Source organism: Hordeum vulgare, chromosome 1H (genome assembly GCF_904849725.1).
Source record: "Hordeum vulgare subsp. vulgare chromosome 1H, MorexV3_pseudomolecules_assembly, whole genome shotgun sequence".
Lineage (NCBI taxonomy): Eukaryota > Viridiplantae > Streptophyta > Magnoliopsida > Poales > Poaceae > Hordeum > Hordeum vulgare.
The window spans coordinates 73,056,816-73,072,604 of NC_058518.1; the positions used below are offsets into that span (position 1 = coordinate 73,056,816).

Sequence of the window (15,789 nt, forward strand, 5' to 3'; positions counted from 1 at the left end):
AACGTAAAATACAAGGGTTTAGGAAGCCCAAAGCTAAAAAAAATCTCATCTAAGCCTTCACATATTTTTTTCTTCACAAATTGGTCCAATGTTGGGGGAGCCACAGGCCTCCCAGGACACTACATAGCTCCGCTGTTGCTCATCTTGCCATGTTTTCAGTGACCGTTTTTCATTCTCGCTAATTGCCAGGATTTCACCTCGGCTGTCATGTTTCTAGTGAATAGCTGCAACGATAATTGAGTATCCTTAGCAAGCTCAGATGGCTAGGTTTTGTGTGGTGAAACCAATCCATAGAGTTCAAGTTCTAGACTGGACTCGGTACTAGTGCCTGCATTTTTCTAGATTATTCTAGACTTTCCAGCTATATTCGTACCGTGGGAAAGAGCATTTCCCTCGACTACGAGGCACATGCATATATTCATAGAGATGAATATATGTGAGCATCTGCAAGTATACAATATCCTTTAAAAATAGTATTGTATGGTTTTAGACATTGCCAATTTTTAGAGTGAGTATTTATTAGTTTAATCCAATTTGAAAAAAAAGCATCTCCTTTCCCTTTGTCTCTCTCGCCATAGCAAGGCAAAAGGGAGTCACCCTCGCTCCACCACGAGCCCATGGGTCCATGCCTCCTTCGTCACCTGCCTGGCCTGGCGACGGGAGGAGGTGGAGATCAAAATCAATAGGACATGTCAGCCAACGGGACAGAGAGAAAGTGAGGCGGTGTGTAACCCATACGAGTGCATATCAGGTCCTCCCTTGATACAGGGCCCTGGGCCGCTGGATCTCAAAGGAGCTAGTGTACCTGCATGCAATTCTTGGATTATTGAAGGGCATTGTCCAAAAATGTTCAGGGTCCCTTGGGAGCCCATGGATCCGAGATCCAGCGGCCCCAATAGCTTATATCACCAGAGCATCTAAGCCACTTGAGCACCTGATATTTTCCGTAAGAATGAAGTCCTTATTACAACCTCAAATTAACACCAAGGTATAAAACACAACCCCGAACGACGAGATCGTCTAGTTTACAACCTTGAACTTTTATAATCAGAGAGGAAACAACCCTACGGTGGTATTTTATAGGTTTTGACTAGTAGTCAACAACCCAGCCAGCGCCAACTCACCTGCATCCTCCTCTGGTCAAATTTCGGACAAAAACAAAGTGATAAAAAAAACTTGAAAATAAAATCTCAAAAGTGTAAGCAAAGCTCATATTTAATCTGAGAAAGTTTCAACATTTTTGGTCGAGCAGAAAAAACTAGAGCAAAAATTCAAATTCGGAGCCATTTTGGGTCAAATTTTGGCCCACAAAAAGTTCTCCAGAAACAAATTAAAAAAAATGTCAAAAATCCACACGACCCTCATATGAATTCTGGGAAAGTTGTAACAAATTTTACTGAGCAGAAAAAATACAGCAGAAGTTCAAATTTAGAGCCATTTTGGGTCAAGTATTGGCCCCAAAAAAGTGTCCAGAAAAATTTCAAAACTTTCTAAAAATCCACACAACCCTCATATTAAAACTGGGAAAGTTACACCAAATTTTGCAAAGCATAAAAAAGTTATAGCAAAATTCACAGGCATTTTGGGTCAACTTTTGAATTTCCGCTCTAATTTTTTTCTGCTCGGCAAAATTTGTTGGAACTTTCCCAGATTTAATACAAGGGTTGTGTGGATTTTTGAGAATTTTTCTGGACACAGTTTTTTGGTCAAAATTTGACCAAAGGAGGACGTGGCGGACGAGTTGACACTTACTGGGCTGTTGACTGGTCAAAACAGTCAAATACCACCTCATGGTTGATTTATGTCCGGTTTTGAAAGTTCAGGGTTGTAAACTAAACGGGTTCGTAGCTCAGGGTTATATTTTAGACTTTGGTGGTACTTTGAAGATGTAATATGGACTTCTCTCTTTCCCTAGCTCGTACAACCAGTCGGGTAGCACTTGCATACAGGGAAAAAAATAGGGCATGACGTCCGAGGAATAAGTTTACTAGTAATTGTGTACGTTCATAAGCAAATTGAAGATTTATACTATTTGAATCTGAGTTTACATTAAAGGAGAGGAGGTGTGTGATCCGTCCCAAAGTAAGGCAACAACCATGAAGAGTATAACTTGCATCCAAACATCACAGTGACTCGCCAGCTCTGTTAAACGAAGCGATCACGTGCCGCCATATTTCACCCTTCAGCGCTTCTCAAACATTAGCTTGAGGCTCAGCGATGCCAATTTGTAGCTTCAGGCTGTTTCGTGTCCTGGAATAAGCAATGAAGAACGTTACAAACTCAAGAGTAATATTTCAGGATAAGCAAGGATACTGGGTGCACCATGTAAATTCTGTTTCCAGATGACAGCAAATGCACAGTGTAAATGATCAGGTTCATACCTGCAAAGTAAAGGAGCTACGTTGTGTGCTTTACTCCGAAATGAGAGGTAACATTATGTTCAAGCAGCTTCAGGCTTGCAGCATTCAGATCCACAGGAAGATTAACCTTCTGCAGTTCTGCGGTGTAAAAGTGCAAATTGCTCAATCTGTAGCCAGATATTAATTTTGCCTTATAAGAGTCTATTTCAATACTGAAGACACGAACACTTGTTGAAACAAACAAAATCTACTGCAGTTTATTTCGAGAAGTACATTTATGTTTCCAATGATCTTGTTGCACAAGGAAATCACATCGCTTTACCATGTATATACAATCTAGTACAATATACATCCTGTATGACTATACTAACTTTTGTTCCAAGATAATATAAAAACCATATGTCCAGCTACCGGTTTGCATAGCCAGTTCATGTGCTCACGGTTCTTAGGCTATGCAAGTTATCTTCTTTCCAAATAGTACTAACTACTACTCCCTCCGTTTCTAAATATAAGTCTTTCTAAAGGTTCAACTAATGGACTACATACGGATGTATATAGACATACTTTAGAGTATAGATTCATTCATTTTGCTTCGTATGTAGACACCTAATGAAATATCTTAAAAGACTTATATTTAGGTACGGAGGAAGTACTTGGAACTAGTAATGTTGTCAAGGAATATGGAGTAATATCCTTGCTCTGCAGTTACAACATCATTATATTTTAGGGAACTGCCCAGTAGGCAAGGATGCTGCTGCACAACTCACTGCTCTGCAATTGGATTTGTTGACAACATTGAGTCCTGTGTGTACGTAATTCATATAAGGCCATACCTGATTTTTATTTTGCTTTTCAATAGTCTCCTCTAACTGATGATTTATTGTATCTCTTTCCTGAGATGCAATTTTTCTTCGTGCTAGGGAATGGGCATCTCTTCTAGAAAGGTTTATACTTCTTTCGGTGCCCATGCAAGAGGAAGGTCTTCGCAAAATAGCTAGAGACGAGCTGCTCAGGGTGGACAATAAGTGGTGATGCATCATCATTTTTTCGAAACGGAGGCAAAAAAAAATGACTCATCGATTAATTAAGAAGAAGAGAATTGCCCAGTTAATTTACGGAAAACCGGGCTAAAACCGAGTGATGCATCATCATTGATCATCAACATTTTGGTAAGCCACCCGTTGCCTAAAAGGAAGCCTATATATATGACCTTCATGCAATTTGTAAATGTTCTTTTGTAGCATACCTGATTTGTTCTCTGTATTTTATGATACTATACTGCATCATTTTTGTAGTATAATGATTACACCTTGATGTATGAATTCTTCTAGCTCAGTAGAACCTGTTAATAACGACATCTACAGTTATGCTTCGAACGAATTTCCAGAAGAAAGGTTTCAAACAAATGGTTTGTACTAGGCTGTCAACTTGTGACGGATGCATCAATCTGCTACTTTCAAAGCAATTATCATTTACTCCCTCCGTAAACTAATATAAGAGCATTTAGAACACTACTTTAGTAATCTAAACACTCTTATATTAGTTTACAGAGGGAGTAGGTAATTGTGATACAGGAGCTACGAAAATTTTCCTAAAAAGTCCAATACTTTAAGTCAGTACATCCAATAAAATAAGGAAACTCATACAAGTGTACCGTATGAACTGTGATCCATATTTGCTAGGGTGGGGAACTGTGCAAGAAGGCTCTATTAGGGATTCTCTCTCTTGAAAACTGGATTAGAACCAGTCTATGCACATCTCTGCTGATTGCTCACTGCACTAGTGAAGACTGGTTCCAGTTTGTGAAAATTGCAATGAACATCTAACAACTTTCTCACCAGCGTTGGGCACTATCAGCCACTGACCCTTCCCCCCATAACATTAAGTTGATTACAACTAGTTTTAGTCAGAACTTGGACCTTACACTCTGGATTAATTTCCAGTGAGCTTGTTGCATATGGAGAGGAAGAGGGAGAGAGGGAGAGAGGGAGAGAGATGAACCTCTGGTGGTGTTGGTGAGGGCGTGGAGCGATGGGAAGAGGCGGATGCGGAGGGATGCGGCGACGGGCAGGCCTGGAGCCCGTCACGGCGGCGGCCTCGCAGGCTGTCTCCTCCTGTCATGGTGAGGGACCGGCGCCAGTCCCCCGCCCACAGCGCCTGGCGAGCGATGAGTGTTGGCCGGGAGATGTCGCCGGCGGAGCGGAGGAATGGCTGGTGCCTGGTGGATCCGGCGGAGAGGGCGGCGGAAGGGCTGGTTGATCCGGCGGAGCGGAGGATGAAGAAGGGTTTGACCTGTGGTTGGGCTCGGGTCGGATTATGAACCGGCACGGAGCCGGTTTGGTCGAACCGGCACGCACGAAGGGCCCACCCGTCATCGGCGCGGCTCGGGAAACATAACCGGCCAGCGGCCACCCCGGCCCGCCGCCCCTGCGCACCCACACCGGCCATCGCCGTGAGCGGAAGAGATGACCCGGTGCCGGTGGGGGAAACGAGAAAAAAAAATCTCTGTTGGGCCGCGAGAGAAAGAAGCCCCATGGGCTGCTTGTAGTGCCTCTCGGCGGCCTCGGTCGCCCGTCTTTAAAATCACCTCCCCTTCCCCTTCCCGCTCCTCGCAACCAACCGAGAGCTCCACCACCGCCTCCCCACCAACCCTGCCATCCTCCCCTCCCCTGCAACCCCGACCACGAGCAGCCGTCCGACGATGGACCAGGAAGCCGCCTCCTCCACGGTGCTCCGCCTCCTCCGCCGCCTCTGCGCGGCCGCGCCTGGTCCCGGCGGTGCCTGGAGGGAGGAGCTCATGGCCTTCCTATGGCGCCTATGGAGCCGGCTCCAGGCGTGCAAGAACCTGCACCGCGCGGCGCCGGTGCCCGTCGCTGACACCCGCACGCTCGACGGCGACCACGCGCAGGCGACCGAGGACGTGAGCAAGGACGCCGAGCTCGACATCGACGTCATGAGCAAGAACGACGGCCAGGCGGAGCTCCGCAAGGACGGCGACGACGCGCAGGCGACCGAGGACGACGACGACTACTTGGCCAAGAAAGAGGGCGACGACGCCGGCTACTTCTCCTGCGAGACCGAGGACACCGAACACGATGACGAAGGTTACTTCTCCTGCGAGACCCAGGACGACAAGGAACGCGCGTTCGGCATCCAGTCCGACGACGCCCGCAGCACGGAGCGCGCGCTTGACATTGAAGTCGCCAAGCTCAAGAACGGCCAGGACACCCACCTCGCCAGCGCGGCCGACCTCAGCAAGGGCAAGAACGACGGCCAGGCGGAGCTCCGCAAGGACGGCGACGACGCGCAGGCGACCGAGGACGACGACGACTACTTGGCCAAGAAAGAGGGCGACGACGCCGGCTACTTCTCCTGCGAGACCCAGGACACCGAACACGCTGACGAAGGTTACTTCTCCAGCGTCAACGAGGAAGACGCCGACGCCGACGCCGACAGCAAGAACGATCGCGCGTTCGGCATCCAGTCCGACGACGCGGACGACAAGGAGCGCGACGTCATGGGCAATAACGCCGAGCTCGACGGCCCGGCCGTGATCGGCAACAAGAAGGGGTTCGGCGTCTGCTCCCAGATGGAGGTGCAGAAGGCACCTGCTCTGGCCCCGTGGGGCTCTGCTCGTGCGGGTCGAGCTCCTGCTCGTGCCGTTGAAGAGGAGGACGACGACCGCAGAGCCATCCACCTCAAGTACGTGGAGCTTTGCGCCTCATTCAAGGGCAACAAAACCTATTGCTTCTCCTGTTTCATGGAGAGCCAGCAAAAGAAGCCTGCCGAGATCGAAAAGAGAATGGAACAGGTTGGAATTCCAACTTGTTTAATTTCGCCTGCAACCAAAACTGCATTGTTTTCTGTCAATTCATATTGCTTTCTGTCTTTTCTTTCTTATCATCAGGCCACGAAACACATGGATTCTTCTCACAAGTCAAGCTCAAATCCTCGCAAGTGCAAAAAAAAGGGCTGCTTTGCCATGTCAAGAATTTCACAAGACATCGGCCACCACGAGAAATTCGCACATGGACTCTAGTTTGATCGATCCATAGTAGTAACTTCTCGCCAGTGAAATTACGCTGATAGGGTAGAACGTGATCGCAATGTGCTTCACTGGGTTAGAATGCGGCCCTGATAACTTTTGAACTGTAAATTTTCAGTTTCATTTTACTTGTTGAACGTGGAGAATTTTATGGATGAATTCGACCTCTGTATATACTTCTTCTCTTTGTTTTGTTTTTATTATGAATAATACACTGCATTGCATTGAACAGAGGGAAAACCACCAAATACACAAGTCAATTAACACCAGAAAAGGGAGAAATTGTATCTCCTTGGCGGATTGGTATTGTTGGTTTGAACAATTCAGAAAATTGGAAATTAATTTGCATCAAAGGGGAGACCATTTCCACAAATTTCATGGTTGTTTGCACCCAAGCTTCCTTAAACATGAGCTTTAACATGACCTCCCTGAGATCTCTTGACCAACTCAACAAGCAAAAAAAAATAGAAGTTATAACAGCAGCACCAATATCTTTGTAATAAGCTACAGACTCTACATGGACAATGTCATACTTAACTTGCGATTTTCCTAATTAAATAGAAGTAAAACAATTTAATTAGGAAGTTAGACATCAAGATTTCATGATCAAAGGCCCTGTTAAAGAAGGTAAAATCACAGAAATGAATTAACATGGCTGCTACAAAACAGAAAGAAGTATGTCTTTCCGTTAAAAATAGTTAGCTGCTAGTACTCCCCTTCTCTTCTGTACTTTGCTCTGTCACTCCTTTTACAGATGGTTGGTCGCCGCTCTTAGGCGCTTTGTTCTCTGCTTGTGGTGGGTCTCCTAGTAACCAAGAAACTGCATTGTTTCAAGCATCTTTTCTTTGCTGAAAACGTAAGGAGGGGACAGCGTGGACACTCCAAACAATCAGGATATACATTCACAATTTGACATTGCCATGCGTTCCGAACTATCTTTGCTTTCTCAGCTCATTCTCTTCTCTTTCTTCTCAGGTCCTCAAGCACATGAAGCATTTCCACAAATCAGGCACGGATCCTTTCAGGTGTAGCAGTCGTGGGTGTTATGCCATGGCAACAAACGCCCAGGATATCGGACACCACCAGTACTATGCTCACGGGCTTTAGCTCGATCGATCGAAGGAGATAAGAATCGCATGGGCTGGAGGAAGAAGATGTGACGGAGCTCTAGGCTCATCAGATGTGATAGATTTCTGTCTTTTTTTTTACCAAAGGCAAAAAATTGAGTAGTTAAATGCACTGCCTCTAGTGCCATGTGGAACATTAGTACAAATCATGTAGTAAATTGTGCTTCTGGAACAGTTACACAAGTGTAAATTGCGTCTCTCTTTCATTCCATTACAAATTTTAAAAACAGAGAAATGCATCCATTGCGAGCTCCCATCGCTGAAGTGATTTGCACAGCTTCAAGTAGTGCCAGGGCTTCACAACGTAGAGGCTCCGGACAACACTGACTTCTCCATCACTACCCTCGTCATAGGACATATCATCATCACTCTCAAAATATGGTGTTTCATCTCCATCACTTTCATCTACTTCCTCCGTTCCTAAATATAAGACATTTTAGGAATTGTACTATAAACCACATACGGATGTACATAGACATATTTTAGAGTATAGATTCATTCATTTTCCTCCGTATGTAGTCTTCTAGTGAAATACCTAAAAGGTCTTATATTTTGAAATGGAGGGAGTACCTTACATGTTTCTGGGACAATAAAACTGTTTAGCACATTGCAAGTCTTTCCATTTTCTTCCCCAAGCATCTTCTTTCTTTTGTTCTCCTTGAATTCTTGAGCATATTTTCTGTACTCAATTACCTCATCATCATCTGCGGAACTGTTGCTCTCTGTTGGAGGAACATCATAATCACTGTCACTATCACTATCTGCACTAGCCACAAATGATTTTTAAGGCCTGAAAACTGGTAGTTTTGACACCTTGCCACACTGCTGAATTTCCTCTGTTTCCTCTCTCTGAACATGCCATGTTTCTTCTCTCTGAATATTCTCTGTTTGCTCTGTTTGTCTTGCCTGAATGTGCAGTGTTTCAGTCTCTAAACTTGCTTGTTTTGCTGATAGTTGTTCCTTCCAACCACTTGCTTCTGAACTAACATCTCTAGGCACAGTAGCATAGATATCCAGTACACCAGCATCAGTGACATGACTTGCCATCATCTGCACTGATTTTGCATGCCTTACACCTGAAGGAAATCTGACAGAGAGATAATCCAATGGATCCATGCCTTACACCTGAAGGAAACAATGCAAAATAGCAATCCCAAGTTAGTGATTATTCTATTACATATACTGAATTCTTTTCAAAAATCCATCTTTTGGTTCAATTCGTTTAAAACCCTAACTGAAACTAAGCATATGTACACAGATTACAAACGGTTCAACTACAAAAGTGCTTAAAACAACGGCATGTTCAACAAATTTAATTTGCCCCCACGATCATGTAAACCCTAGCCGCAAATCAAACCCCCCAAACCCCCAGATAACAGCCACGAGCGTCTCCTCAATACAGTAAAACACGTGATTTCCTTCCTAGGGAGGAAGCACACTGACCTGATGGCCGCCGTCGGTGAGATCCTTCAGGGCATGCCGGTGCTCCTCACCATCGCCGTCGTGGTCGCTCAAATCGCCGGCGGCGTCGCCTGTAGAGAGGGAGAGGGAGAGAGGAAGGAAAAAAGGTGGGCACTCGATGGAATCGAGATGGTCTGGTCGCAACTACACCGAGTCCACCAGGTCCAAGCCTACATGGCACCGGCCCCTTTCCACGTCCGCAAAACAGCCGTCCCAAACCACCAGGAGAGTCGTCAGGGGGTGCTTTGCCCGGTTTGTGCAGATTTAGGGGATTAAGTGAGCCAAAATTGAGTCCAGGGGGTGATGTACTCCAAATCTGGGAGTTCAGGGGGTTATATACATTTAACTCCAACGTAGGCCACTGACAGACCGACTCGACATCTCCTGGAGCCAACTCTGTCTGGCAGCTTCAGGTTTGAAATTTGATGGATCGTCATTCTCGAAAGAAAGAAAAATGATGGATCCAGCTCCAGCTCCACCTTGTTCATTTCTGACAATGAAACCCATCCACCTAAATTCAGCGAATCAACGAAGAGTAAGTGTTTGATCTTCAGAAATGCTTCTCAACATGAGCTTGAGCCCGATGTCCGCTTCTCTATGTACTTCAGCCTACAATTTGCACTTAAAAACTATAGCTTATTAAATATCTTCACATGCTGGCCAGACCATTTGCTGCATATCTCAAGCATCTCCTGCAGCCTTGCGGCTCCTGTGGCAGAGGCTTGATAAAAGACCAGGCAATCATCAGCGTACAGTAGGTGTGACGGCCAAGAAGCATGGAATCGAACCATGATAACCTTAGCTAAGTAGCTAGGCCCTTTCTACTTCAAGAAACTGATCAGTCCTTCCGCAGACAGAAGGAAAAAGGGAGAAATTGTATCTCCTTGGTGTATTCCTCTTGTTGGCTTGATAAATTAAGAAAATTGGACATTAATTTGCACCGAGGAGGCGAGGAGGAGACTGCTTCCACACATTTCATGACTGTTTGCGCCCAACCTTCTTCAAAACGGAGCTTTAAAATGATCTCCCCGAGATATACCCATTCCAATCGATCATACGCTTTGGCCATATATTCACGCATATATATAGTAAATGTTAATTATTCTCTTCTTCCTCCCCTTGAGCACAGCACGATAACAAAATTGTTTTGTTCCTGCCTTTATGAAGAGCCCAATGTTTCTTAGCTCTTTGTGTGTAAACTTCAGTCAACTTGCCCATTAGGCCTTCATATTGTACTGTAAGCTGTTCCTCTGTAGCACCGTGCTGTTCTTGATTCCTTTGTAGTTCAATCTGCCAAGGCTGTTCTTCTACCTCGCTGAATGATGAGAAATGGAATGATTACGTTGAACCTGCAACTTATTGTAACTTGGTCTCCAGTCTCAATACAGTGATTGACTTGTCCTCACAGCTCCTCCTTGCGCCATCTTCTCAAGGTGCATTTCTGAGAAGGTGCCACAACATCCATCTAAAACAAACCCCTGGAATATAAATACATTCCTCAGCTTCTACAATAAAAACAGATAGCTCATATACAAAGACAAGATATGCTCTTCTGGATATTTCTACACTGCATATTATAGAGCCGATACCTTAGTTGCTGGTATCATGCAAACTTAGGAAGCCAAGTGATGAACTTATCTAATGTCGGAGTTAGGTCCATATATCTGTTTCAATAATTTAGGTTCATACGTAGACTACTCTTGTTTATACTCTACATGTAAAGAGTATAAGACTCCCTCAGTCCCTTAATGTCAGACTATTTTTTACATTAGTGTAGTGTCAAAGAACGTCTTACATTATGGAACAGAGGGAGTAAGTACTAATGGGCAAATGGTATAGTAACACCAGTCATGTGTACATACAACTTTCACTGGAAAAACTCTAGAAGAAGAAATTTAGAAGTTAGAACAGTAGCAGCGATGTTTTAGCTTGCCAATTGCTCAAGAACTTTTGAGGATGGAAAACTCGTCTTCAGGCAAACACAAGTCACCAGAAGGTTTTGTCAAGTTACCGGATATATATAGTTACCACTTACAAGTCTAGCCCAGCGCAATAACAAAATTGTTTTGTTCCTGCCTTCATGAAGAGCCCAATGTTTCTTAGCTCTTTGTGTGCAAACTTCAGTCAACTTGCCCATTAGGCCTTCATATTATACTGTAAGCTGTTCCTCTGTAGCATTGTGCTGTTCTTGACTCCTTTGTGGTTGAACCTGCCAAGGCTTCTCTTCTACCTCACTGAATTGATGAGGAATGGAATGATTATGTTGTACTTGCAAGTTACTGTAACATGGTCTCAAGTTTGACAATACAATGATTGATTTGTCACCACAGCTCCTCCTTGTGCCATCTTCCCAAGGTCCCAGTCAGCCGGTGCCACGGCATCCATCTACAACAAACCCCTGGAGAGAAAAAAAAATCATTCCTCAGCTTCTACAACAAAAACAGAAAAATCATTACAGAAAAGCAAGATATTATTATCTTCTGAACATTTTCTACACTGCATACTATAGCCGATACCTTAGTCACTGGTACCACAGAAACTTAAGAAAGCAAGAGTTAGTCCATATATCTGTTTAGATATCTTAGGTCCATATGTCAACTGCTATTGTTTATATTCCAAATGTAAAGGGTATAAGGCATAAGTATTACTTGGGTAAATGGTATGGTAACAGCAGTCGCGTGTACATACAATTTCCACTGGAAAAACTCTAGAAGCAAAACCTTACAAAGTTACAACCATAGCAGTGATGTTTTAGATTGTGAATTGCCCACGAACTTTTGAGGATGAAAAACTCGTATTCAAGCAAACACAAGTTACCAGAAGGTTTTGTCAAGAAGCAGAGAGCATACTTCCAGGAGGTAGACACTGTTGAGCTGCCGGAGGAGGAAACCTGAAAAACTGACTGGTGCTCAGTTTTCACTTGCTTTTTGAACTCTAGTATAGATGGTATTAGCATCTCAAGATGAGACCGATGGGTCTAGAGTCAACTTAGAGCATACCTGATATACAATTATCACTTATCAATCTAGCTAGGATAATGCCCTTGCATTCTTGTTCTTCCATCAGTCCCATGCATGTACCTTGAGCTAAATTCTCTAACGAACTTGGAAGCACATCTTTAAGTCTTGGTAGAAATCATTTAGCATGTCCGAATTCGAAATCTCTTTTGGTTTTATGAAACTTACAAGTTTGTGCGGTTTGCACATGTGACACATGAGGATTGGCTATGCATTGCTATTTCAGTTTTCAGAATATCTTATTAACCTCTCCTATTTTTCAAGGAAAAAAAGGAGTACAAATTGTTGAAAGAAGAAATGAAAAGATGCACACCAAAAAGATCATAATGAAATATTTACCTAAAACATGTGGTTATGTGAAGAAAAAAATTGTGGTTCTATTGTATAGCTAAATGAAGAAAGTTAGTACCATAGATATGCATGTACTCTGAAACACAAATATATTGAGCAGCTCAGAATATAAAAGCCATTTAAAATATAGCACACAAGTTATGAAGAACAGATACGGAACATGCCTCCGTTTTCATAGCATTTGCCCACAAATTTGGGTATTTTGGTCAGCGCAACCCTATGGGACAGTTTCTAATAGCATTCAAAGCTAGCTACGTACATAAACATAGTATGTTAACTATTTGTATTCATCCTCGTGAGATTTGGTGTTATCCATATGGGATTTGGCCAATTACACCAAAGCTGAGGTACAATTTCTTCTCTACTGTCATTTTCCAAGTTGAGAATACCTATATCCCGGCGATTATTCTTATAGTCCGAAACATATGTCTCATCATCTGTGAAATAAACACAGCTTTTCTTCAGTTGTGGATAAGCTTGCGCACTAAGGCATTGCGACTGACTACGCCCAAGAAACAACACATGATCATGCAAGCCATTTACTTCCACAAGTTTTTTTGCTGCCATATCAGCTTCATATAACAATATTTTCTCAGTGTGGATGAACAGCTCTTCTGTGACTTCAAATCTCCTGCTAACTTGAAATAGATCACCCCATGGATCCTGAACAAAGTATGTGTACCCATCCGTCTTGTCATTCTGCAACTTGTCTGCGATAATATTCCTTGTGATGGTAGCACCGGTCAGATCAAAAGTATAGACTCCTCTGGTTGTTGTGAATGCGTACAATAGACCATCCATGTGGATGCACTGTTCATAGCTCTGACCTGGTAGCGGGGTCCATTTATAATCACCTACCCTTGCAAACGAAAGATATCGCTCTGGATTGTGGATGATAACCACAATGTAGCTTCCCGTGGGTGGAACAGGAAACACAAATGCCCTGAAGTAGAGGCAGTCAGAAAACTCACTCGGATCATCGTTCGGTGTTAGATCCCACATCTTATTCTTATTAACTGCACCGGCATTGTCCAAGATCGGCTCTACTTGCTCAATGGTGATCGCCGAGGGGAGGGCAATCTGTTGACCGGTGATGGGATTGAGAAGGTGAAGCTCGGATTTCTCATCAGCAGTAACTAACCAGCCATGGGAGGACCCAATGAGATGCCTACTACGGATAGGTGGATCCGGAAGAGTAAGCTTGTAGACACACTTTTCTGCAAGACTGTAGAGACAAGCTACGTTCTCACCATCGGATTGGGAAGCGTAGAGGAGGCAAGGTGTCTGGAGCCGCTTATATTGCCCAAGCTGGTTATGTAGAGTACTATAGGCAGAGTGCCAGAAGGAGCACACAGAGCCTGCACGAATGAGGTCAGGAATCTCCAGGAGGGCAAAGATATCCATCAATACATCCAGCGGCAGCTCCGGCATCAACCACGGTCTGGGTCTCCATCAGCGGCGGCTCCGGCAATGTTTCCACCACGGTCTCTGTCTCCATCAGCATGAATGGCGGGTTTTTTCTGAATTTCCCTTGTGAACTGGGAGTAGAAGAAAGAGCCAGCAGCGTACGCAAAGTTCTCAAGTCTAGCTGCAGTAAGCTCATCATCCTGACTAAGCTGCACGCCCCCATTGGAGAAATTGCAAAATCGGATCTTCTGAATGGTGAATCGCTTCCGCAGCTATCAACCCTACACCTTCAGTTCAACCTAGCAGGAACCGACGGCAGGGAGCACTTATATAACAGGAAGCTCAACCCACCTACCGAAGCCTCAGCTCAGCTCTAATTCGAGTAGGAGATGAGTCCGAATCCAAGAACGACGGAAAATTTGGACTGGAGACTACGGGAGAAAAAAAAAGATTTGGATTTGGAATCGGACTACGCTGCTCAGACGGATCCCAATCCCGTTCCCGCGACGACATGAAAGGGAGAAGGAACAAACCAGAAGAAGTGTAGCGTAGCAGCACGATAGCGCACAAGGCGGGTGGGAGGTGGCGGCGAGATGGAGCTTGGCGTTGCGCAGCTGAACTGGGGCTTGGCGTCGGCGGCGAGATGCGCCGCTGGCTGCCTTATTCGGGATAATTCTGTTGGGAAAAAAATAAATCAAACCCAACGGGACTTAGCCGTGTCAAAATTGACAAAAATGACCTCTGTGGCGAAAGAACTCACAAAGTACACCCGAACGTAAAAAATTCATCGGTCTGACCCTTTTGTGTGGCGCCCGACACCTAGGCGCCACACTACACTGTGTGACGCCTAAAGTCGTCGGCACCACACGTCCCGACCATCTGACAGGGAGGGCCCACCCACCACGCAGTGCGACGCCTAAGTCTCAGGCGTCGCACACTGTAAAGTGGGGCGCCGAAGGCTTAGGCGCCACACTGTTACTTATCCAGCCACGGGCCAGCCCCCCTCCCCCATCCCCCCTCCTCATTCCCCTCCCCCATCCCCTCTCCCACAGTGTGTTCAAGTTGCCTCTTCGTCAAATCCCTCTCCAAATCATCAAATCTGAAGGTTTGGACCGGTCATTTGTTGTCCAATCTCTCCTCTAAGGTAATCCCCACCTATTCCCTCATTCTCATCCAAACAAAAGTCTTTTGTGGTTATTTTGTTGCAAATTTGAGGAAACCCTAGTTTTTCATGAAATATGGGATGTATATGATATTGTTGTATTTGTTTGTATGTTGGGATAAGGGGTATGATGGGGTTAGGATTAGGGTTGTTTGGATGTTTGCATTATGGTTGTTTTAGGGTTAGGCTAGGGTTAGGATTAGGGTTGTTTGGATGATCGCATTATGGTTTGTTAGGGTTATGATAGGGTTAGGGTTAGTGTTATGGATGTTTGGAAGTTAGGAATAGGGTTTATTTTTAGTAAGTAGATATCGTAGTATTTGGATGATTGCTTATAAAAAATATTGTATGTTGTGTTATTTAGGGATGGGAAGAACATGTGTTTATGTTCATCACGTGGACAAGGATGCCTTTTTAAAAGGCAATATTGATCCGGACCCGGATGAGCTTGACATGGTGTTCGATTTCTGTCCTAGCTATGTTGAATTGTTGGAACAAGTCCAGAAGGATTTGAATTGGATGGACCCTAGTGATGTAGTTGAGTTTGATGGTAGGCATAATATGGGATTCGGAATACACATTTGTTGGAAGACCATGCGTGTCAACTCTGAGCAACGTTGGCTTGCATACAAGGATACGGTGGCCGAATCACTAGACAAGGCTCTAGAGTTATTTGTCATCAAAACAAATGTTCCTAACTTGCAGTTGGATTTGAACCGGGCTGCCTCTCCGATTGTTGAAGCTAGTCCTTCACGCATCAACGAAGAGGCCAACATTGAACCTCTTTCAGCACAACAATCTTGTATCCAACATGAACCATTGCTAGAGGCTAATGATGAGCACGATGATGATGAGAATG

At 44.5% G+C, this 15,789-nt stretch overlaps 2 protein-coding genes, 2 long non-coding RNA genes and 1 pseudogene across 8 annotated transcripts; 1 reads left to right on the forward strand and 4 right to left on the reverse strand.

The window, feature by feature from the left end:
- Nucleotides 1-1,965: 1,965 nt before the first annotated feature.
- On the reverse strand, nt 1,966-4,808 carry LOC123396719. The gene is made up of 3 exons (XM_045091575.1): nt 4,362-4,808; nt 2,382-2,490; nt 1,966-2,250 (listed from the first exon to the last, which is right to left on the reverse strand). Exons 1-2 carry the CDS (start codon nt 4,806-4,808, stop codon nt 2,398-2,400), a joined length of 540 nt encoding a protein of 179 aa, XP_044947510.1. The 3' UTR covers nt 1,966-2,250; nt 2,382-2,397.
- Nucleotides 4,809-5,061: 253 nt separating this feature from the next.
- Nucleotides 5,062-6,586, forward strand: LOC123396730 (putative surface protein SACOL0050). Its single transcript, XM_045091584.1, has 2 exons — nt 5,062-6,171; nt 6,268-6,586. The coding sequence occupies exons 1-2, from the start codon at nt 5,062-5,064 to the stop codon at nt 6,397-6,399; spliced, it is 1,242 nt and encodes a 413-aa protein (XP_044947519.1). The 3' UTR covers nt 6,400-6,586.
- A 1,082-nt stretch (nt 6,587-7,668) lies between these two features.
- On the reverse strand, nt 7,669-9,529 carry LOC123424821. The gene is made up of 3 exons (XR_006621745.1): nt 8,976-9,529; nt 8,103-8,657; nt 7,669-7,952 (listed from the first exon to the last, which is right to left on the reverse strand). It is a non-coding gene; the product is annotated as an uncharacterized LOC123424821 (long non-coding RNA).
- A 500-nt stretch (nt 9,530-10,029) lies between these two features.
- On the reverse strand, nt 10,030-14,457 carry LOC123424827. Of its 5 annotated transcripts, XR_006621752.1 has the most exons (5): nt 14,302-14,457; nt 11,811-11,925; nt 11,302-11,391; nt 11,029-11,227; nt 10,030-10,471 (listed from the first exon to the last, which is right to left on the reverse strand). It is a non-coding gene; the product is annotated as an uncharacterized LOC123424827 (long non-coding RNA). The 5 variants fall into 5 exon arrangements; XR_006621746.1 differs by having other exon boundaries at nt 11,029-11,391; nt 11,811-11,883; XR_006621749.1 differs by having other exon boundaries at nt 11,029-11,391; nt 11,811-11,891.
- Nucleotides 12,434-14,305, reverse strand: LOC123424812 (annotated as a pseudogene).
- Nucleotides 14,458-15,789: the final 1,332 nt, after the last annotated feature.

Excerpts from the sequence above, each read along its gene's own strand:
- LOC123396730 (XM_045091584.1), top strand. The coding sequence starts at position 5,062 with ATGGACCAGGAAGCCGCCTCCTCCACGGTGCTCCGCCTCCTCCGCCGC. Across the intron at positions 6,172-6,267 it reads TCGAAAAGAGAATGGAACAG|GCCACGAAACACATGGATTC; the intron begins GTTGGAATTCCA and ends TCTTATCATCAG.
- LOC123396719 (XM_045091575.1), bottom strand. The coding sequence starts at position 4,808 with ATGGCCGGTGTGGGTGCGCAGGGGCGGCGGGCCGGGGTGGCCGCTGGC. Across the intron at positions 2,491-4,361 it reads CCTCACCAACACCACCAGAG|AAGGTTAATCTTCCTGTGGA; the intron begins GTTCATCTCTCT and ends GCAGAACTGCAG.